The sequence below is a fragment of the Pyricularia pennisetigena genome, chromosome 3 (assembly GCF_004337985.1).
Source record: "Pyricularia pennisetigena strain Br36 chromosome 3, whole genome shotgun sequence".
NCBI lineage: Eukaryota > Fungi > Ascomycota > Sordariomycetes > Magnaporthales > Pyriculariaceae > Pyricularia > Pyricularia pennisetigena.
This window is the reverse complement of record NC_043742.1, coordinates 6,161,136-6,183,540: the sequence shown is the minus strand read 5'-3', so window position 1 is coordinate 6,183,540 and position 22,405 is coordinate 6,161,136. Positions and strand designations below refer to the sequence as shown.

General features: G+C 53.0%; 8 protein-coding genes across 8 annotated transcripts; 2 read left to right on the top strand and 6 right to left on the bottom strand.

Moving 5' to 3' along the window:
* Positions 1–386: 386 nt before the first annotated feature.
* PpBr36_03417 (uncharacterized protein) lies at positions 387–3,902 on the bottom strand (the record flags this gene model as incomplete). The annotated part of the gene is made up of 1 exon (XM_029890589.1): positions 387–3,902. The coding sequence occupies one exon, from the start codon at positions 3,900–3,902 to the stop codon at positions 387–389; it is 3,516 nt and encodes a 1,171-aa protein (XP_029754152.1).
* A 550-nt stretch (positions 3,903–4,452) lies between these two features.
* PpBr36_03416 (uncharacterized protein) lies at positions 4,453–5,424 on the bottom strand (the record flags this gene model as incomplete). The annotated part of the gene is made up of 3 exons (XM_029890588.1): positions 4,453–4,764; positions 4,915–5,222; positions 5,301–5,424. 3 exons carry the CDS (start codon positions 5,422–5,424, stop codon positions 4,453–4,455), a joined length of 744 nt encoding a protein of 247 aa, XP_029754151.1.
* A 1,585-nt stretch (positions 5,425–7,009) lies between these two features.
* Positions 7,010–10,165, bottom strand: PpBr36_03415 (uncharacterized protein; the record flags this gene model as incomplete). Its single annotated transcript, XM_029890587.1, has 4 exons — positions 7,010–9,300; positions 9,365–9,713; positions 9,854–9,956; positions 10,092–10,165. 4 exons carry the CDS (start codon positions 10,163–10,165, stop codon positions 7,010–7,012), a joined length of 2,817 nt encoding a protein of 938 aa, XP_029754150.1.
* A 643-nt stretch (positions 10,166–10,808) lies between these two features.
* Positions 10,809–12,922, bottom strand: PpBr36_03414 (uncharacterized protein; the record flags this gene model as incomplete). Its single annotated transcript, XM_029890586.1, has 2 exons — positions 10,809–11,095; positions 11,188–12,922. Coding segments are annotated over 2 exons (2,022 nt in total), but the record flags the coding sequence as incomplete, so codon positions are not given.
* Positions 12,923–15,072: 2,150 nt separating this feature from the next.
* Positions 15,073–15,996, top strand: PpBr36_03413 (uncharacterized protein; the record flags this gene model as incomplete). Its single annotated transcript, XM_029890585.1, has 1 exon — positions 15,073–15,996. The coding sequence occupies one exon, from the start codon at positions 15,073–15,075 to the stop codon at positions 15,994–15,996; it is 924 nt and encodes a 307-aa protein (XP_029754156.1).
* Positions 15,997–16,204: 208 nt separating this feature from the next.
* PpBr36_03412 (uncharacterized protein) lies at positions 16,205–17,363 on the bottom strand (the record flags this gene model as incomplete). Its single annotated transcript, XM_029890584.1, has 2 exons — positions 16,205–16,870; positions 17,001–17,363. The coding sequence occupies 2 exons, from the start codon at positions 17,361–17,363 to the stop codon at positions 16,205–16,207; spliced, it is 1,029 nt and encodes a 342-aa protein (XP_029754155.1).
* A 2,553-nt stretch (positions 17,364–19,916) lies between these two features.
* Positions 19,917–20,675, top strand: PpBr36_03411 (uncharacterized protein; the record flags this gene model as incomplete). Its single annotated transcript, XM_029890583.1, has 1 exon — positions 19,917–20,675. One exon carries the CDS (start codon positions 19,917–19,919, stop codon positions 20,673–20,675), a length of 759 nt encoding a protein of 252 aa, XP_029754154.1.
* Positions 20,676–21,109: 434 nt separating this feature from the next.
* On the bottom strand, positions 21,110–21,976 carry PpBr36_03410 (uncharacterized protein; the record flags this gene model as incomplete). The annotated part of the gene is made up of 1 exon (XM_029890582.1): positions 21,110–21,976. The coding sequence occupies one exon, from the start codon at positions 21,974–21,976 to the stop codon at positions 21,110–21,112; it is 867 nt and encodes a 288-aa protein (XP_029754153.1).
* Positions 21,977–22,405: the final 429 nt, after the last annotated feature.

Sequence of the window (22,405 nt, the reverse complement as noted above, 5' to 3'; positions counted from 1 at the left end):
TTCACGTTGTTTCATAAGCTTTGTTTGCAGATACTGCCCCCTTTTCTTTTCCTTGTTTTTTTCTTTTCTTTTCTTTTCTTTTCTTGTCCTTACCCTCCGGATTTTGAGTACTGTGTACCACTAGGATCTTATGACCATGTACGCTATCTCTGGTTATGTTCAAGCAGGGCGGGAGCGCAGAGTAGCATAGATTTTACAGATACCCCTCGAAGAGTATTGAATTATTTTGGTGTGCAAGATAAATAACTGGCACGGACGTTGCCCCTTCTCTGATATCAATTCCATTGTTGCTGCTTGTGTTATTGACTGGGAGAACTTTGTTTGGATTGTGGCTCCTCTAAGAACGCCACTCTTGACAAATACCAACATCCTTGTCTTTCTCTTGCCTAGGGACCACCAAAGACTAGAAGATTTTGAAGGTTGGTCTCTGCAAAGCCATGTTGGCGCAAAGCATCCCGCCCTCGATGACAAGGGAACTCAGCCACCACTATGACACTAACATTCTTTCCATGAACACCAGCCTTTTTGAGCAGTTGCAGTACTGCGCAAAGCGTTCTGCCGGTGGCAAGCACATCGTCCACGACCACAACAGACGCGCCCGGTGAGAGCGCATCCAGATCCATCTCTATTCTGCTCGATTTAGATTCGGAGAGTACCGGAGACGAGATATGTGAAGGAAACTTGCTCGTGGAGATGGTTGGCGGTGGGAGTTTACCGGCCTCGCGGATCAGCACCAGGGGAATATCGACCCGTGTCGACAATGCCGACGCGAAGAGGAAGCCGCCGGCCTCGCAGCAGACCAGCGCATCGACCTTGGCCCAGTCGCCGGCCAAGTGCCTCTGCAGCAAGGACGAGCACAGGTCGAGGCCGCCTGGACGTTGGGCGATGTCAAGCACGTGGCGGAATTCGATACCCTCGCGTGGGTGGTCCGGTACTGAACGTATCATTTGTGCCAGGCGCTGTAGGCCTTTGTCAATAAGTGGCAACAAGTGGTCTTGAGCGAAAGCCACTGCTGCTTTGCTGCCAGGAATGTTGTTCTCGAAGATGAAGCTCGGACAATCCGACGATGCCATCGGGCCCAGCCTGTTCTTCTCGATGCCCTTATCGCCCGTTTCTTCCTCGGCGGCAGCACAGTTACTGCCACCAACAGCGCGATTCTGGCGAAATCCTCGACGAACCTGCCGCGTTTCTTCGCTGACGATAACACGGACCTCGACTAGCTTGCTGTTTGGTACCAGGTGCGACAAGGCTGCAACTGGGGCCTGCTCCCTCATGCCGGTTATAAATAGTACGTTGACGGGTGCAGCGTCGCGCACTACCTTGAGGAAATGTTCCTCGGGGAGACGAGGTCGCCGTTGCATTTTATTTTTGAAAAACTCATTCAATGCTGTTCTGTGTTGCTCCTTGTAAGGGCGATCCGAGAGGAGCCGGTCAAAGTCGGCACCCGTGGCCTCGGCGTATTCTCGTTTGATCGCCTCACTGATGCTGGTTGCGCATGCCGTTGGACCTTTACGGCTTGATTTGTTGTTGAAGACGGAGGCCCAGATCTCGGCGCAATAGTCCTTGCCGGCGCCGTGCATCCCAGTGACTATAATGATGACTATTGGCTCCGTGGGCACTCTCGGGAGGGGAAAGGCGTAGGCCAAGACTTCTCGCGGATCGCAGCTCGATTTGAGACGTGCCAGGCGGGCGAGGTTTGGTCCAAAGGCCTTGGTGGCCAGCGCAGCGTCTCGAGGGTCAGGGCCCAGGTCGGCGCCGTATATGCCGATGCTCAGAGGAAGCAAGCTCCCGACGACATCGTAAACCCATTGCATAGCGGTTTCGGCAGCTTGGGTTCCGTCTTGGTCACGGGGCCAGACGCCAGTGATCACGCAAGCAAAATCCCAGTCCCGGCAGCCAAAGGCACTGGAATCGGCTGCCACATCCGTCACAGCTGCCCCGCCGTGCAGTAGGTGAAGATAACAGAGTGGCGAAGGACGATTTTTAATGGCGTCTAGTAAGATATTGGCAGTGGCTCTGGACCCGATATGTCGCAAAAACATGCATCGCTTGAAGGATGAGGTTTTGCCCCCACCGTGGCCGCCATGCATACCAGACATGTACATCTCGGTATCGAATAGACCGACGCCATCGACAACTGTGGAATAGGTCTCCTGCCCGAGTATTTCACCAACGCGAGTGGCCTGTGTTGCTTGCAGGGCGAGCCCGTTGTTAAAAGCTTCATACATGGTTACGCCGAGATGCATCTGTCCCATGTCCCAGTACAGGTAGGCGTCGGCCGAGCAGTGTCTTGGAAACTTTGCCGCGACGAGCTCATCAAACTCTTGGAGTTTGAGATGCGCCTCGGCATCGCCCGCCAGAGGAACGATCCAGTTTCGTACCGAGTAGTCTGCTTTTGCATAAGTCTTGAAGGTGACGCTCACCACAATACCGAAATTTGTGCCGCCTCCTCGTATCGCCCAGAGCAGATCAGTCTCGTTCTCCGGGCGCTCGGAACCGGCCGGCTGATGTGAGATCGGGACGTTGCCGACGCAGAGGACCTGACCGGAGCTGACACCGACCATGACGGCCCCGACGATGGAGTCGCACGTCAAGCCGTGCAGCCTGGTCAGATGCCCGATCCCTCCCTGAAGCCACAAGCCTGCGCCGACGCTTGGGCGGGATCCCAGAGGTACCGTTAAGCCAGCCGCCATGATATTCGTAATTATGTCACCCGTCTTTGCACCGGTCTCGGCGACGACAAAGACATCGGACTCCTCGGCAGCACGTGTTGTTTTGCCGTCTCCAGCCCTGCAGATGTGAACCTTGTCAAAAGACCCCATGTCGACTGCGACGACGTTAGGCCACAGGCAGTGGTCGCTATGGCTTCCGCTGACAATGGTCAAGTTTGTCTTGTTCTTCAGCGCCCATTTGACACATTCTTGAATGTGTCGAATTTCTGTAGGCCTGAATGTCGCAGCTGGACGGTGGAGACGTGCTTGCCGGTTCTTGATCTTGTTCTTTGGGCTGCTGATGAGCAGTGGCACATTAGCCGTCAGCTCTGGTAGGGAAGAGGCATGTCTCGTGAGTGCAACCATGACCTCGGGGGCGCTGAATCTGAGAAGATTTGGGTGGGCTCCTTCACGGCGGCCTAGGGCGCGACACAACCCACGCCAGTCGGATAGGATGCTGGCCGACTTCTCGTCGATATCGTCGACAACGTACCCAGCAACAAAGCGAGCGAAGGCGTCCAGAAGCTCGTCGTCATCCATCACGCGGATGACACCGGAAGGGAAAGTTGCTGTCGAGTGGCACACCAAGCCATCCAAGTGCAGCTTGCCGGCACGGTGGAAAACCACCACCATTGCACCGCCGAACCGCCCATCAAGCTTGGCCAGTGCTCGTTCGACAAACTTTCTCTTGGGGTGCATTCCGTACATGCTGTGACAGAACAGGACGAGGTCGAATGCCTCTTCACCCTCATCCATGCGGTTGTTGCCGTCCAGATCAAACGGCATTCGACGAATTTCGGGAGGTGTTTTCAGGCGAGGTAGAGGAACCTCCACCTCCAGCCCTGAACCAGACTGAAACCCCTTCTCCAGCTCTGCGGCAAAGAGCGTGCTGGGCTCGTATGCAACATATCTTGTGATTCCCTGCCGTTGATGCTCGGGCAGGTATCCAAGCACGGTCTTTGGACCGGGTCCAATCTCGAGCACCGACAGGCGGACACGCCGGTCGAGTAGAGAGGCTATGAGCCGAGACAGCTGAGGTATGATGAAGTCTTGGTAGGCCGCCCATCCCGACTCCTTGACAAACATGTCAAAGCCGGCGCTGTACTGTGCTTCGGACAAGGGCGACAGTGTTTGTGTCGCTGTGGCGGCTCTGTGCCTGAGAGCCAACTTGAGGGAGTCGAGGCTTGCCATTTCTAGATATGGAAAGTATTGTCTCTTGTGGTTTTGCCTTGGGGTAATGATAATGATATGTGAGCTGTAGAAGGAGGGTAAAAGCTTTCTTTCATTCACAATAACCGATTGGCAGTTGGGCTTGTTTTGAAAGAAAAAGGCGGTAAGCAGTAGAAACGGTAAGTAAGTGTGTGTGTGTGTGTGTGTGTGTGTGTGTGTGCTGGCTTCTGTACTTATATATCCTACTCTGCTCTTCGAGGTACATTACGCGCCGATGGTCCGTTGCCACTCCGGGAAGCTCTCGTGTAGCATGCAGCATTAATTACCCAGCACATCGGACCCCTTTTCTCGCTCCAATCAGAGTAAGAGGGTTCTACAAAGTACCTTTGTGTAGCTTGACCAGCGCATCTACAGGTAAGGCTGGGGTTCACTGCTATAATACGTACTTGCGTGCATGAAACCATGGGCCACGAGAGTATGCTACAGCAACAAGAAGTACAGTACTTTTCATAATCAAGCCAGTCCATGTTCGTTTCTCCCTTTCACTGATACATTTCGAGGACTCAAAAGGCTAACCGCGCTGCCCCTGAGCAAGCAGAGTATAGAACTTCTTCTGTTCGTCGAGGTCATCCTTCAGCAAACCGGTCATGCTCTGGGTCAGAGTCACCGTCCCCGTCTTCTGCACGCCCCTCATCACCATGCACATGTGGGTGCACTCCAAGACGACGGCAACGCCCAGGGGGCTGAGGACCTCGTCGATGGCTTCCCCAACCTGCTTTGTCAGACGCTCCTGAATCTGGAGCCTTCGCGCATAGACCTCGGCGATCCGCGGCAGCTTGGACAACCCGAGCACGCGGCCGTTGGGGACGTATCCGATGTGCATCTTTTGCCATGATGGACGGTGTCAGCAGCCAGACTTCTTCCTGGTCTCTCTCTCTCTCTCTCTCTCTCTCTCTCTCTCTCTCTCTCTCTCTCTTCTCTCTCCCGGCGTGGGAGTGGAGAGCTAGAAACTTGCCTTTCCGATGAAGGGAACCATATGGTGCTCGCACATGCTAAAGATGTCAATGTCCCTCACGATGACAAGCTCCCTGGAGTCTATACTGAATATCGCATCGTTGGACACCTCGTGGATGTTCTTGGAGTACCCCTGGGTGAAGAACTGAAACGCCTCGGCGAACCTGTATGGTGTGTCTGCAAGACCCTCGCGGGCCGGGTCCTCGCCAACCGCGCGGATGATGTCGCGTGCTGCTGCTGCTATCTTGACCTTGAAGGGGGAGGGCGCCCCTTTATCCGCTATCCTGCTCGAATCTGGCTTTTGAGCAGGTATCGAAGCAGAGGCTACTGGACAGAAAAGAAAGCAAGTCAGAGAGCCGTTATGTCGGCAGCTGTACTAGGATGGCCTAAAATTCGTACACATACCCTGGTTGCGAATATCATGATCCGACGACTGGCCCGTTGAATCCGGCTTGAGAGAAGGCGATTCAGAAGTACAAGCATCCCTGCTGGCCAGGGATGTGGTGGTCGAACTGGGGCAGGTGGACATGATGCCTATGTCTATTGGTTTGACGCTGGCACTAATGCAGTTGTTGTTCATGACAAGACCTCCAAGAAAATCAAAAATTTCGAGAAAGGTCCTTGAAGGTATGATATATTACAGCCTGCCATACTGTTGCTACTTTGGAGACTATCAGTATCAGTGACTACCAGCTACCTGCCCTCGAAAAACGGACGGGAATGAGGCGGCACACTAGCATCTGGTAGCCGGCATCACAGAGCCGCACCGGTCGAGAACGGAAATAAATGCCATTTGGAAAGGCTCGGGTGCCGATCGGTCGTGCAACTCAGGGGGCCTCTGGCAGCATTCAAATAAATTAAAAAGGCGAGGTGTGTGGACGTCTCATTGGCCAGAGGACACGCCAAGGCAGTCAGTGAGGCGAGGTCCGGCTGAGCACATGCCGTTGAAGAAAGCTGTACGGGTTTGGTTTTTCCCAAAAAGAAAAAAAAAAGAGGGCCACTGTCCTTGAGGTAAGAATGTTGCAACTTGTATCAATACATGCAGACATCTACTCAAGCCCTCTGATCAGGTGAGCACAAGACGGACAACCCAAGTGAGTCCCAACAGGTACCAACAGCAACATGTAAATGCAAAGCGGATAGGCAACCAAAAGACAACCCATTTCCTTCTACAGTTTTTTTTTCCATCACCTTCCGCCTTTTCCCGGAGATATGGCGCCAGTCAAGACCACTGCTTGATCAGAGGAACCCACGGGGTGGCAGGTAGACGAGGATATATGCTTGTATTTTATCTCAAAGAGGCCTTGCCGCTGCCTCGGCCAGTCCTATCGCATCTTGGCCGAATGTAGGTAGTCAAAAACGGCCGCCTTCTTGGAAAACTGTTCGCATATTGTAGCAATTGCCCCAGACGACGCGACCAAACGATTGATTGGGTATCCCCAGCCAACCGGACAAAAACTGCGGTTCGACCGCTTCGGCCACGATGACCCCGCGAGCATCTTGACGACAGTGTCGGAACGGTACAACACTGTCCACTTCAGGCTGCAAAACCACCGAGCCCTTTTCTTTTGGACGTTGGCGGCATCGCGCTGGAAAGCGACAGATGTCAAAGATTCCCCACCAGAGGATGCCAACAGGTGAAGGACAGGGCGGGCCAAAGTCTTTATGATTGTGACCCCGGTATAAATTGGAGGACGCAAGGTTTTGAATAAACTTAAACCAGGATTGCTTCATAGATTGTTCTCTATATCCAGCCTTTTGTTGGTCCATACATGTAGACTGCTCATGCAGCGTGGGGAACATCAATGTAGACTTGGCGTCCAGATCACAACATTCTAGATCCAATGTCTTGACATAAGGCGTTCAAGATATGGTCCATCTTGCCCAGCTTGGGTGTATGGCTTCGGTTAAACAAATATATAGATATTACTTACTTGGGTAATCATTAACTCGTTACTATAGACATAAACTGCCACACCTAGGCCATGCTGTTCGTAAATGGTATCTACTAGAACTTCCAGGAAAAGAAAAAAAAAAGTCCACTACAACATCGACCGATTTTCAACCTTTGAACGTCAAGAGATCAACATACCAGCAGAAAAGACGAAGCAATATCATCGTCTCCTCGTCCTCCTGCCGGCCGCACTAGTACCGTATTGCTGTTGCTGCGGCTGCTGCAAATCCTTTAGGGTGAGTTTCTCCACTCCACCGTCATCCTTGGGCGGCCCTTTACTGCCATCGGCCACGCCGGCCCTCAACTGCGCCATGAAGTAGTCTGCGTGTGGCGCATCATACACCAGCTGAGTGGCTGGCGGAGGTGCGTTCTCTTTGGTTTTGTTGTCGTCTGCGCCCGTCACCAAATTCTTGTCCCCGGAAGCAGAGGCAGTGTCTGCGCTGCAGCCACCGCTGCCGTTGGAGGCAGCCGAGACGTTGGAGACCGCGCGGCCCATGATCTTGCGTTTACGGCGGGCCGGCTGTGGTGCCGCTCCCGCTACTGCTGACTGCCCGCCAGATGCGTCCTGCTCGTCTGCAGATCCGGGTGCCGTCGTTTTACCGTCAATGAGAGACGACAGCTTGGAGCACAGGGCCAGGCGGCTGGCTTCGTCCTTTAGCTTCTTCTCGCGGGCTCTACGGGCTGACGCTTCCCTTGCGGCCACGGCCAGAGCATCCTCCTCTGAATCGTCGGCGTCCGAGTCGGCAACCTCGCTTGCTATTCTTGCAAGCTTCCGCTGCGCTGCGGGCTTGTTGTTCGGCTGTGGTTGTTCTTCCCCTGCGGCAGAGGTTACTTCTCCATCAATCTGCTGCTCCGGGGGTGTTTTGTTGAGCGCACTGGCTGGTTTGGCTGCCAGTGGCTCTGATGGGTCTCGACTTCTGTCTCTTGTTCCACCGGCATCCTTGGATTCTTTGGAATGCCCAGATTCGTCTGATGCAGGCCCCGTCTCCTGTTCGCCGGTTTTCTCGGCAGACTCGGTAGCCTCGGCTTGTATAGGTACCGTCGACTTCGCACCGCTTGCACTTTCGGGTGCTGCAGGGAGCATGGGAGCCTGTGCCGAGGCAGATTCCGTAGTTGAAGGACGAGATGCAGAAGCTGATTTTGTTCTGCGCAAGGACTCCTCCTCCTCCTCCTCCTCCTCCTTATCGGATGGTGCGGACCGGGACTTGGTCAAACCGGTGTTTGCAGAGAGCGTTCTCGGTGGTGTGATGCTCTGGTTAAGCTGTTTGAACATAAAGTCCCGAAACGGGACCTTGTAGCCTGTCGATATGCAGGTCCAAAGCCATTCGGCCTGAACAACCGGGACTTTCCATGCCAGCGCCAAATCCAACTTCTGCTTACGGACCGCTTCGAGCGACGTGCAGAGAAGCATCGAGGTGTTTGCGGTGAACCGCTCATCGTAGCGCGCACCGAGTTGACGAATCGTCTTGTCTATTTGGTTTAGGTCCACACCTGTGAAGCCCGAGGTAGCAACTCCAAGGCTCTCGAAGCCCTGGATTGGGAAGCGCGGGAACGGTCGACCTATGACGTGATGGTTTGGATCAAAGAAATGCTTCTTGTGTAGACACTTCTCAATGAAGAACTCGGTGACTATTGAGGCGCCAGATGGTAGCCTCGGATGACTTTCTGGCTGTGACTCTTGTGGAACAATGAGTATACGGTGCGAGTAATGCGATCCCTTCTCCAAGCTGAGATCCTCCAAGCTAGAGCAGACGTGTCCACCGAGGGAGACGAGCGTATTCACCAAAATCTCGGTCTGCCGCCGCGAAAAGCCGTGAACATAGCAACAGCACGAGTCAAATACCGGTCGCTCCTTGGGGATCTCGAACGATGCCGGAGCCGGCGTCGGCTTTGCATCGGGTGCAGCAAGTGAGGCTCCGAAGGAGCTGTTGTTGCCTTCAACCAGCAGCCCAGCAGGTACAACAGACGCTTCCTGCTCCTGTGCAAGAGCAGCAGCGGACATGGGCGACGGTTTTGACTGCGCCGGCTTTCCAAGAATGTCACCCCACAGGCCGTCTCTCTGGTTGCTAAGCTTCAAGCTGGCGGTCCTGCGCAGCTTCGTCTTGCGGTCGTCCGGCGCACCGCCCTCCTTGGCCACAAACGATGCGTCGCGGGTCCGTTTGCTTCCGGCCGCAGACCGCCTTGCAGGCGCGTTTCTGTTCCAAGCATTTAGGCCTCGCTCCTCGGGCGGTAGCAGCGGGTCATATAGCGACTCGTCGAGGATCATGCCGCGCTCGACGCTGTCCCGAACCCACTCGATCGAGACGGTACGTATTCGCCAGTCTTTCGCCGCTGCGTACTTCCGGCCCCGCGGCTGGTGTACTACGAGGTGGGTGACATGTTTGGTCAGGTCACCCGTGTAGGAACCCCCATTGGAAGTGATGATGTTTGTTATGGACTGTCTTTCGTCGGCTGTATGAGGACCAGGGACAGATTTTTTTTTCGTTTTTTTTTTTTCGTCAGCTCAAGGTCCCACGTGTGCTCGCCGCCGTGCTGATTTGCTTTGTGTAGAGCCTACCATCATCAAAGCCAGTCAGGCAGAGGAGCAGCCTGCCACGGCCGCGTCCGTTGCCGCCATCGGTCTCAAACGTTTTCAATCGCCATTCCCTCTCGAGCGCCTTGAAGTTGATGGGCTCCGCCATGGTGAAGAGGCTGCGGACGGCGTCGATCCAGCCGGCAGCCATGGGCTTGATGTCGGGTCGTTCCTTGGCGACATGGCGGTATTTCGGAGTGTCGTACTCGCCAACGATCAGGTGCGTCACGTCCGGGGTGAGGTCATACTTGTGAATGCCGCCTAGCTCCGCAGCCTTCTGAGCGATCTCTGCCTGGAGTGGGGGAGATTGTTCTGTCTGTCAGTCATATTTGCTGCGGCGATCCAAGCATAAAGCGAGGTAGATATGTGTCGGTCAAGGGCATAGACCGGGTCTCGTACCCTTTGTTCCACTGGGATGCTTGTACAGCATACCACAACTCCACGAAATGGCTGAGCAGAATCGAAGCCTGAGTCCTCCGGGTCCGATGCTCGAGAGGGGGAGGCCATCTGATCTTCAGAGTCGAGCGTGGAAAGACTGCATAAATGCCAGAAAGAGCTTGCCCGCGGCAAGCATGAGCAAAGGGTACGAAGCAAACAGATCCGGGTCAAGAGGCACTTGGATGCTTAAACAAGGTAGATATTTAGATAGCGAGACGGAAGAAGCGAAGACGGATTATCAGTAACGTATCGTGGGGGGTCAACCGGTGCGATCCAGAAGTTGCTAGCGACAAGCATCTGCTCCATGAAAATGGTCCAAATCAAACAATTATTCTGGGGCGCGTCAGAACGCGTGCTGGTTATAGTGGGTCTAAATCTGAATTCCACTACAACGGTCCCTCCCGACGCGTGAGTTTAGCGTTGGCGGGGGGTTTTACTGTATTCGACCCTTGCCCGCTGACGTCACATCCATCTACAATACCCCTAGTCTTAGGGAGGCCATGTTGTTGCACTAAAGAACACAGCCAAAAGACGAAAGCTCCAGTCTCAGACTAACGCCAGAAGTTTTATTCACCTGCCCATGTATTAGTCTAGTGCGTGGTTTTGTCTCTCGATCTTGGCCAACCCAACCACTTTCTTCCTGACACAATTCCGATAGTATATGGTAGACAAAATGTTCCCAAAGACGCCAGAAATAAGGAACTGTTTTAAAAAATCTCAAGTTCTCCCGCTCATTTACTCACTCCATCCAACAATTTGGATCAGAGGATTGATAGTAACTTGTTACCCTTGTTCGAAAGTGGTGACTCGGGCGCAAAAAGAGGCGTGATGATGACTGCGACCCATTTGACGTCCAGTTTTGCAGCCCAACTTATGATTACCTTAAAAAAAAAAAAAAGAAAAACACCCTCTCTATCGGCCAGCTTTGTCGTCGGACAGTGTTGTAATGTCAAATTATTGATCGTCGCTTATACAACATACTTTGCATCAGATGATTGGCACTAACTCTCTTCTTGACTGGTGGACCAGTTGTTGATGGATCCTTGCCCGGTTCGTCCTGCAGCCCCCTTTTCTTGGACACTGGGGGAGTATCACTCCTCGGCTTTTGGGGCGATCCTGACTCTTGAGCCATTCGATGAGGGGCCTTCTTGGGCGATCTGCTGGAGTCTGCATTTGCTAAAACTGGAGATGATGTAGACCCGGTGTTCACCAAATCCTTCTCCTCGACTGCGCCCCCTGAAGTACATATCATATCTTTGGTTAGCATTGTCGTCTTCAATGTTGGCTTCTGTAGACTGTTTTCACTGTCATGGGCTGAAATCAATTACCTGTGACCGCTGCGGGAAGTTTCGGGCCAGATACCAAAGTCACTGGGGAGCCCTTTCGAGATCCATTTAAAGGCTGGTCGGGGCTGGGCGCTGAAGCATTTGCCTGGCCCTTGCTCATTTGCGGTGCTGTCGTGGATGTTCTGGCAGGAATATGGCTAGAGCTTTGTTCTGTTTCAGCAGCGGCAAACCTGCGCTGTGGCATGGTGGAAGGCCGGGAACAGGCTGGGCTTGTAGTTATCGGGTTTGACTCGATATTTTCCGGATTTGCCTGGTTTGGAGATGAGGAACTGGCAGTGCTGGAACCCCTGATCTGGATATTGGAAGTTTTGTTCGTGTTTTGCCCCACAGGTGCTGCGCTTTTACCATGCCGCCCAGCACCACCGACAGACTGCGGCCTGTCATCAAAGGTTACTTTCTTAACTGTCGAGGTTGCAGCTTTGCTGCTGACCGACGTTGGCGGTTGGGACGCTATGGTCTCAGTCATCCCCACGGCACAAGAAAGAGCGTGCGGTTCTCCAGCCGTCGAATTATTGCTGTCAATAGCAGTTTCCAACTTTGGCTTCCGAACCTGGTTCGACACGTTATCTTCGTCAGGGTCACCGGTGCTACTGTGCGGCAAGAGCTCGCTAACATCTATCTTTGTGAGCTTGTTCTCGATATTATCATGCCGGGGCTTGGAATGAATGGAAGGGCGATCGGCCCTGGAAAGATCATCCTGTGCTCTTATGTGAGGCTTCCTCAGCGGCTCGTCATCAATAGCTGTTTTCCCTCGAGGTCGCCCTTGCGTTCCAGAATCTGCACGGAGATCCAGCGAATTTTTAGGGACCTTGCCCCGGCCACCATTGTAGGCTGGCCTATAACTGTCATACGCAGAGCCTTCTCTCGGCTCGAGTTTGGTACGATGGTATGGCTGGCTTTGACGATGAGAAAATGGTATTTCATATGGAACATGGGCATTCTCCTCTTCCTTCACGGCCCTACTCGCCATGTTTCCATCCGGAACAGGAGAGTATTGTCTTGAATTGGCACCGTTAATAGACAGAACCCAGTCCAAAGTGATCCCGGGGTTTGTTTCCATGGCCTCCTTGACATGTCGAATCCATTCCTGTTGTTCCTCGATGTCTTTGATGCCCACGATAAAGAATGCTATATATTGCTTCTCACTGAGGCTGCAACTAATGTCCAGTAGCTGCTTACGCAGGTTGTTGAACCTTGCCACGTAGGCCTCGAAGCTATCAAAAGAAGTGAGGCTCACAGTGGCGATGCTTTGCAGGAGAGAGCTGAGCTTGTCAAAGAGGAAGCGAGGCCTGACGGGTTTATGTGCCGTGTACGAAACTCCATGGCTTTCGATTTCCGGCCGCTTTCCTGCCCATTCAAGGATGGCAGACCACATCTCCCAAGGCTTCTCATTATTGAAGTGCGGTCCACCAAGAAACTGATATCTGACCCGGGCTGTGACGCTGAATTTGAGCATGAGGGTGACCCTACGCAGCTCATCTGCAGTCGGCCGCCTCTGGAACCTGGCATCTCGCTCCCGATCCGAAGCGGCTGGTGGCACTAGGGGCACGTGCGAGAGGCCACGTTCGCGCAGCCGCTCGTAGACGACTTTCTTCCAAGACTCAAAGTCGTCTGGCTTGCTTAAGCGCTGCCGCAGGGAAACCGAGTCGAAGTCCTGGCTATCGCTCCCAAAGGCAGAGTTCAGCGACGGGCTCGCCATATCCTTTCGGCCGCGAGTACTGGATCAAGCTAGCAGCTTAGCGCGGAAGATGACCTTTTTTTTTTCTTTTTCTTTGTTTTATTTTTCAATCCCTCACTGCACGGTTTGGCAAGGCGGAAAGAGCGAAATGATGAATCGACCGGGTATCATACTGAAGGTTCATATGGTCATTTGAGCAGTTTGGCATGTACTTGAACTTTTCTTTGAATTAAAAAGCCCAGACACAGGAAGAAAATCAGAAACTCAAAATTAAAAATAGGAAATAAAAAAGCAAGGCTCCCGATTTGTACAGCGTAATTTTCTGCAGATGCAGAATTTGGCTGGGCGCGCAGGGATCCCCTTTGTGGTGTAACGCTCTGGCACCGAGAGCGCGGGGGGTGATCACGTTTGTGGCGGGTGCCATCCAATGGGATCAGCCCTACAGTCTGATTGATGTTCTGAATTCGGTAAAAAGCCCGGTACAGTACTGCAATCCAACGGCTAGCAACAAAAGCTGTCTGTCGCTCAGGAGGTGATTTAGACAGAGTGTGATATGATACTATCAACACTTGTGGGATTGCTTGGATGCTAGAGACTAGATAGTAATGATTCGCACGCGGAAGAAATAATGTTGGCGAGTCATCAATGTCACCAAGAATTCCTTCCAGAAAGAAAGGATTTATTTAAAGCATCAATCCATCCGTTTACAGGTTCCATGTTCCATGCTTTCTTCATCCAATCTTTTGGAAGACTTCCCCTGAACTAGCGGGCAATTGCAGATGGTGGAGTTGCAAAGACCCTGAACCTTGGAGGCCCCCGCCAAACGCAACACTCCACGAATAAGGTCTGACCAGTCCTTTTGGATTGCTTAGAGTTTTAATCTTAAAACTCCGGCCCCAATACCAATTCAGTAAAAGAATTACCACCGGTGGCAGGATGAATAACTTTCTCAAGTCCACCAGTTGACGATTGCACCCACACGGGTCCATTCATGATCGCAGAGACGCTATCAACATCAGTGATAGCGAGATCGTGTCGCATGGCTTCATCACTGCACGCCTGGGGGGGAGGAACTCATAGCCGTGGGCAGGTCTCGTGTGGGTGATCCAGCCTGTATACACCCCCTAATAGTGGGTGTGGGCTGCTGAGACTGGGTAGGGCTCGTGCGGGTTGACGAATTTTGCCCTGATCGTGAGGAGCTTCTCAACTCCCTGAGGGCCACTTTCGTAGTAGACATCACCAGGGATGGTGGCGATCCGACATTTTTGATTGCGCAAGATTGAATTGCTATTGAATCCAAGTCACTGATTAGGTTTGGATGTACTAATATATAGGTATTGTTTCGCTCTTTCAGATTAGCCCTGAGTATGGGGGGGTTTTTTCTACCACTGCTTATACTCGTAGCCCCTGGCGACTGTGATGGCCAATTTTTGCCCGACTTTGTGTTGTCTTCAGACTATAAACACACGGTCGTGATGGATCGCGTCACCAGGAAAATATTGGTTGACTGTCGGCATGTGGTGGTGAGGTAGGTATGTAAGTGGATAAGTGTCTATCCAAATTTGACTTGCGGACACAACAGCGAAACCGGAAGAGAAGATAAGATAATTACCGTGAGTCCGAGCAAAAAAGGATCTATGTAGTACTCTGGAGCTTTTTTCTTTCTGGGTGGTTTCTCCATCTACAATCTACGGCGCTACCTACCGCATATTGCCGACTCTGTTTCTCTGCCTCCACATGTCAGGGATGAATGGAGCTCGGCTTACCTGGTAAAACCCAGAAGGGGCTTTACCAATCATGCCGAGACCGCAGGCGACGGAATATCAATGCAGCCAGGGGATTGCTCCGCATCGATGCAGCCAGGGGATTGCTCCGCAGCATCGATGCAACCCCATCAACACAGACAGGATAGATGAGGAAACATTCGAACTGGAGCAAGCAATAATCGACGAGATAGGAGCACGCGTCCCTCCTTGGTATATAAGTCGTCGGTTCCCCGGCAGACTTGGCAACTGACTATGATCTTCCTCCAGTCAGGGCATCCCGACCTCTCTTCGTCGCTCTTTTTTTTTTTCTTTTTCTTTGTTTCTGCCGACTGCCATCTGTGTGAACCAAGGCTCTTCCTTACACAGATACTGTAACAAGACCTCGTTTCTTTGTTACTTCCTTCCACAACTCCCACCGTCACTATGCAGCTCACCTCGTTGTTGTTTGGCCTGCTGGCCGTCGACACCGCCATGGCCTCGCTCTCCATGCGCATCGTCTCGTGGAACATCCGCTACGCGGCCACCAGCCTCGAGGAGGGCGAGAAGCCGTGGTTCGACATCTTCTGCTGGGCCAGCAAGTCCCGCTGCCGCCAGTACAAGTTCTACGACAAGCTCAACCAGATCGTCAGCGCGACGCCCGACGGCGCGCCCATGGTCATCGGCATGCAGGAGGTTCTCGACAACCAGCTCAAGGACATCCAGAGCTCCCTGGGCGACGGCTGGGATCACGTCGGCGTCGCGCGCGACGACGGCAAGAAGAGCGGCGAGTACAGCCCCATCTTCTACCAGACCAGTCAGCTCAGGGTGCTCGCGTCCGAGACCAAGTGGCTGTCGCCCACGCCGGACTCGGTCTCGTTCGGCTGGGGCGCCGGCAGCAGGCGCATCGTGACCACGGCCGTGTTTGAGCACATCGCCACGGGCCAAAAGTTCATCCACGCAAACACGCACCTCGACAACGTGAGCGCCCAGGCCCGGAGCGAGGGCATCAAGGTCGTCGTCACCCGCATCCAGGCCGCCCGCGCCGCCTACGGGCCCCTGGGCGTCTCGCTGACCGGCGACTTCAACTCGGCCCCCTACAGCGACGCCTTCAAGACCCTGGCCGACACGGGCTTCATGAAGGGCGAGCTGTACGACCTCGCCACCCACGACCAGCACGCCGGCCCCTACACCACCACCTACACCACTTTCCGCGAGGGTGCAGGCGAGAGCAGGATCGACTTCATCTGGCTGGGTGCTGCCGCCGGATACCCTTACAAGGTTGTCAAGTACGAGATCTGGGATCACACCGTGGATGGCATGCGTGTGAGCGACCACAGGCCGGTGGTTGGTGACGTGGTTCTCCAATGAGATATGTCTGATTCCTCACACGAAAGGCCGTTACGGCAGGTGTAGAACAAAGCAATTAATAGCTTCTTGTATAATATATAATGGGCTAAACCTCAACTAAAAACTCACAGGATGCTGCATTCATGCTGGTGTAGTATCTATCGCCACGCTATGCCGTAAATCTAACTCACACTCACCCTCCCCAAAACAAAAATGCGATTCATCATCTTTATAGCGCATCCCTCGCTACTCCCGCCCCATTCAACGAAAGCTGGCTTGAAGAAGAAGAAAAAAGAGGCTCGATAGGGGGAGCCATCAGATCATGAGCAGCCATCCTGGACGCATCCGCCTCGCCGACGACATCCTCATCCCTGAACCCAGCAATGTCCACGATCCTCCTGACATGCGCCTTTGCAGCCGAGCACCTCCCACCCTTGACGATGCGCGCCTCCCCGACCACCTTCTTGTACAGAGCCAGCTGCGCCGAGATGGCCGAGGCGTTTTTGTGAAAAGCCCCGATACCGCCGGGGACGTTGAGGTCGTAGAGGGCGATGCCGCCGACCTCGGCAAAGTCCTCTCTGAGGTTGAACTGGTCGGGCCCGGCGGCGTTGGCGGCGTATACGCTGGGCACGACGCCGTCGCTGTCGACGGCGGCGCGCCACTCGTCCCCGTAGCTCCAGAAACGGTCAAAGGGTGCCGGGCTCAGCGTGGTCCAGTCCAGGGCGTGCGTGGCCTCGTGCATGAGCAGGTACGGCGACGACCAGTAGACGGGGTCCTGCACCACCATCGTGTCGCCGTCGTGCACCCACGCCGCCACCCCGCCTGGCATGTTGAGCGGGACTGCCGTGAACACGGAGACGGCTTCTCGGATGCCGACTGGCATTGCGCTTATCCCCTGTTATTTTTTTATTTTTTTTTCATGTGGTTTCGTTTTATGTGGACTTGGTGAGCTTGGTGAGATGTGCTCGAGAGGGTCTCTCTGTTTGCATTTTACATGTAATATTCTGGTGGTGTTTCTTGCTTACCTTGACTACTTCCAACTCGCTAGCGCCGGCATTGTAGTGACGACAGACGACCCAGGACCTATCACAGTCCTTGAACGTGACGTTGAAAACGTGAAACTCCCATGGGTTGATTGTCGTCATTGCAAAAGTGCCCTTGAGGCCTTCGCCGTTGAAACATGTGTAAGGGATCTTCCCCGGGATCCAAGACTCAACCTTGATGTCCGAGATCGACATGGGTGGCATGTGCAGTCTGAGGTCTTTATCCATTCCATACATGTCAAAGGCCATAGGCTTGACGGTTGGCTTGAAGTTTTCGACTGCTAGTGCCAGGCCTGATAGGGAAGCCATGGTGGCCATGGCGGGGATGAAGTTGTCGACAAACATTGAGGGGTTATTTATGAGAATTAGTGTATTACAAGATCGATTTGCGTGAAGCTCTTTAAAAAAAAATATTCGTGAGATATAGGATAGAATATTGAGCTCAGAAAGCTACCGTCACAGACCATTGTGAAGCTTTTATATGGTCACTTGCAAAGGCGATCCATTCTCTTCAATGTCATTCACTCATGTTTGGAATGATACAGCTCAAACAAGCAAACGTTGCCGCCAAGGAGGTGACATGATTGGCCGTTGGAAAAGGATCTCGGTATGGTTGGTTGGGGTCTAAATCCTCTCGAGTTTGCTGCGCCGCATACGGAGAAGGAATTGAGCAGCAAGGCCCCAAACTCCCATAATTGATCCATGAATACTGCAAGAGGCCCCCGCCGAGGATCGGTCTCACCTAATCATCTTCCTGCTCCAAGATTGTGAATTGTTTGGCCGGGTAAAGACGGTCAGGTAGGGGTCTGAAGGTCTGAAGGATCAAAATTCCAACTCGTGCGCTCCATAGGCATTGAAGATGGAAAGCTTTTGGGGATTTTCGTTCAATATCAAGCCCAAAGTGACAGGACACCTCTTCTAATTGGCCGCGAAATGAAGCTGCTAGATTTGTAGGTAAATCTAGACTAATTGCTGCTGGTCATGCTGATGGCGGTCAAGAAAAACAGACCTTCAGACCGAGTGTCGCAACTCAGCTCTCATACTGCCACTTCTCAACTCGCGGTCTGCGAGGCGATAAAAGCAAAGCTTACAACTGCGCAGGCAGCCCTCGTGATCTCTAAACAATTGATTGGGGTTCAGACACAACAGAGGAAAAGGCTGCCATAAACTGTGCGGGGAAGCGTTATGGACTTGACGCCACAATAGACGTTAACAACAATAACCACTATGGTAAGAGAACATATTTGTGACGAGTGTTCAAATCAAATAGGCCATGTCAATTACGCCGGAGCAATAGGAGAATAATAGAGGGAATTGGTTTAAAAAAAGCAAAAACATTGTAGGCGTCCTGAGGATGCCGTAGGTGGGTCTCTCTCGCCGGGATTCGAACCCGGGTCTCAAGCGTGACAAGCTTGCATACTAACCCCTATACTACGAAAGATGTTTGCTTGTTGTTGCCACGGATGGCTGTGGTCACGTCTATGAGGATTAGACTGTGATTGGACCACAGCTCATGCACATTCCCGCATGCAGTAAACCTTGGCTTGCGCAAAAGCAAAAACCACAGCTTTGTTATAAAAGTAATGGGATGACGTACGGAGATGAGACAGGTTGTGCAATGCCACCTTGGAAATAAATTTGGTGCAACAAAAAAATAAAGATACACACAAACCAAATACTCGCAGAAGCCTCCGTAAAAAAAAAAAAAAAAAACGGCTACAAGAAGCGTCGATAGGTTCAACATGCCGCAGAAATAGATATCTGTCCTGCTCCTCGAGCAATGCCACCGACTATAAACCTTTCTATAAAACCTCCCGTTGGTTAGTGATTAATCGATTGGGCAACAACTTCTCCCCGACATGCAAGCCCTGCTTTAGCCAGCCGGGTGGTTGGAGCCGCTCGACCGGCCGATCTAGGCCTTTGGCTGGGTGTGCTGCCACGCCTGCAGACACATGCATAACCACGCATGCCAACCCAGCGGCCCAACCTCCTCAACGTCCGTCGATGCCTTATCCATTTTCTCGACAGTTTGGATTGCCATCAGGTCACATACGGAAAGGGTAGGTAGTAGACAGATCATATACGGATAGTCACACATAGTAACTCTACGCACTTACTTACCTTATCGTATTTGCCCACGCGGGAGGAGGTATGGTATGGCAACGAGTCGTATCAGCACCAGCGTCAACCTCCAATCGGTTGCCGTTCGCCTCGACATTCTTTTTTTTTTCACCCATGCAACCCGGCAGAATCAAAGACATGGGAATAACGAGCGTCCTCGCCAATTTGTTCTTTGCATTCGCCAACCCCGCGTGTAGAAAGATATCAATCGACTCGCAAAGAAATTCCATTGTACTTCATCCATATCCCGCGTGACGTCTTCCCCTCGTCTCCGCATTGGCCAGCTGGCATGGCTCATCCCCCAACCTACTCACTTTACATTATCTCTCCCGTCCGTCAATACAATCCTCGAATCTGTTGTTCCACCCCGCCATCACCCCAAATTCTTTTTTTATATTTTATTGAAAACCCGGGGGCTAGTGTGCTCTTGACAACGAGACTATTAAAACCGTGCGCTGATGTCTTGAGTTGCTTCTGCTTTCCCGAAATCGTGGTGAAGTTTCCAGACTGTTTGCTGTGTTCGGAAAGCATATGAGTGACTGCCAGGACGCCGTATCTACCACAACTTCTACGCAGTTTCTCCTGTTTTGTTTTTTTTTACAATGAATATCTGTCGTCACTAAAGAGGGCCCTCCAGGCTGCATCAGACCCCAGTCAATGAGCAACAAATAAGAAGGCGTTATCCTTCCCATTAGTCCCTGGAAAAAGAAAAAAAAAATCACTCGCGTCGCCCAACTACCAATCCCCAGGGTTTTATACCCTCCCTCCCGCTTCATCATGTATCTCCCACATCAAAAAGACCTTCCCTCCGCCGGCGCCGCCAGGGGAGGGACCGGGGTAGACAAGCCGCTGGCGGCCGTGCTGGCACGTCGGGCGGAGCCGCTGCCCACAAACATGCTGGTCGGCATCATCGTCGGCTCGGTGCTCTTCGTCTTCCTCGCCGGGCTGGGCTGGTTCATGTGGACGTACCGCAACTGGCTCTCCTTTGCGGCCACGCAGCCTGAGCAGCCGCCGCCGCTGCAGCGCAGGGTCAGCAGGGTGCGCAGCTCAAAGAGCTCCAAGAGTTCGGCCAAAAGCACAAAGAGCTCGGCAAAGAGCACAAAGAGCTCAAAGTCGTCTGGCCGGAGGAGTCAGAGGAGTGCCAGGAGCGCGAGAACATCGACGCCGGCCCCGGCGCCCGTGCCCGCGCCTGATCCCGAGCCCGAGCCCGAGCCTCAGCCGTCGCGTGCGCCTTCGCCTGAGCCCGAAAAACCGCAATCACGTGCTCCTTCCCCCGAACCTGAAAAGCCTGCTGCTCCTTCTCCTGAGCCCGAAAAGCCGGCGTCGCGTGCTCCCTCTCCTGAGCCCGAAAAGCCCGCGTCGCGCGCGCCATCACCTGAGCCCGAACCCAAGCCCGATACGCCAGCCGCGGCTGAAAAAGCACCGTCAGTTGCCGAGTCGGCGGCTCCTGACCCGAAACCAGAACCTTCTGATGCTGGTCCCGATCCGGAACCTGCCAAAGAAGATCCTCCCGCCGCTGCTCCGGCCTCTTCCTGACTTTTATGATGACGCAACGAATTCAAGTTTGATGATGATGGAGGGGAGGGCATGTGGTGTCTTGCATATTAACGGTGGTCGTGTAATTTTTTGAGGTGGAATTTGAGGGGAGACAAGGTCTCTGTAACATCCTTATACCGATTATGTACAACATGTATCCGCAAATGGGAGGGCTTGTCATGCCTGGTTGACAAGGGCGCAAGGGGGTACTCTTACAGATGTAATTAGTTGTTAATTTCTGTGGTTCGGTTATCAGGGAGAGAGAGAGAGAGAGAGCGAGCGAGAGATGCGTTCTTAAGTTTCAAGGTAGTTCATGAGCGAGAATTTATGTCTGATTGTTTTCCCCCCTCCAGATGCCATGTCAGTCCCGGGAGCTTCGACTCCTATCTTGTGATCGAATCTGCTTCATCTATTGCGGTTTCGCATGAATCCAGTCAAGTGGCGCGATCTGCCCATCGAATCGATGTGGTTCTGCACTCCAGGTCTCCTCGCGCTCCCCCAGGTCCACTCTTGGGCAACTCGCCAGCCGTCCATCGTATGGTTGGCCGATTTTCTGCAGCCCCTCTGCTCTTGAGTAGTTCCATCATAGCCTCGACTCTCAGCCGAAGCCTGCTCACGTCATCCGGCTTCGAAGTTCTTTGGGTGTGCTCCATCTCGAGACTCAGCTGCTCAAAGGCTCTTTGCAGTTCCCTGTTCATCTGACAATCATCTGCACCCCCATGTCTGAGCCTTGAATTTTCATTTTCCGCCTGTCTCCGTCTTCGTTGCGGTTGAAGAGCATTCTGCGAGCAGGAAACCATCCAGCAGTCAGCGCGTCCGCCGCGAATCGAGCTCATCGCACTGCTCGAGCCTGGACTGGGCGTAGGGCTACGATACTGGCGGCTCTTGACAGGTCTATGACTGTGCTGACGAGAAGCGTCAGGGCAATGCCGTCGCAGTGGTGATCTTGCCCGACCTCGCGTCTCGTAAGCGACGCGGGTAAGGCGCGACAGCCTGGAAAGGAAGCGATCGAGAACGTCTGCATCATCTTGGACAAGAGTCCGACTGGAGTCTGTGCTGTCACGTCGACCAAAAGACTTCTGATCATGATTCACATGACGAGCCCGTCCTCTGCATTCCGCTTCTTCTCTCCCAAAATAGCAACTAGGGCCTCGCTCCTTGCTGAGGCGCCCAGGTGTATGTTCCACCAGGTGTCTTATCAGTTGCATCGCATTCGTAGCGCAGTGTGTGCCGTTTCGGCTTCGACTGCGACCAGGATAAGGTGTGGCCGAGCGATGGCGGTGTTGCCTGCCTCGTGTCATGGTTTGTATGCAAGGCCAAATCCCAAGGACTGAAGATGAGTGAATGACTGCTGTGCTTAATGAGCTGATAGTATGTCTATAAGTGGCTATTCAAGATTTCAAGGTGTCGTATTGTGTACGTATGTGTAACCGAACTTTATAGGAAAAACGAGCCCTCGATTCGAGTGTAGAGGTATGACGGATCTCTCGCTCCTTATGAAGTAATTTGAGCCCCTAATCTTGATTAGTCTTGGCATCTGTCAAACATGAGTTCTTATATGGTAAAGCTTGACAACAGTTCAGGTGAGAAAGTCAAATCGAATTTGGTTCGTGGATCCACAACAGAGCACCTTGCCCATTCTAAGCGTTGGCTTGCTTTTAAAGTCCTAGAAAAGTTCCGGAATCTTCAGCCACGCTAGGGGATGGCGGATTCCGGAACCGTTGATCGAC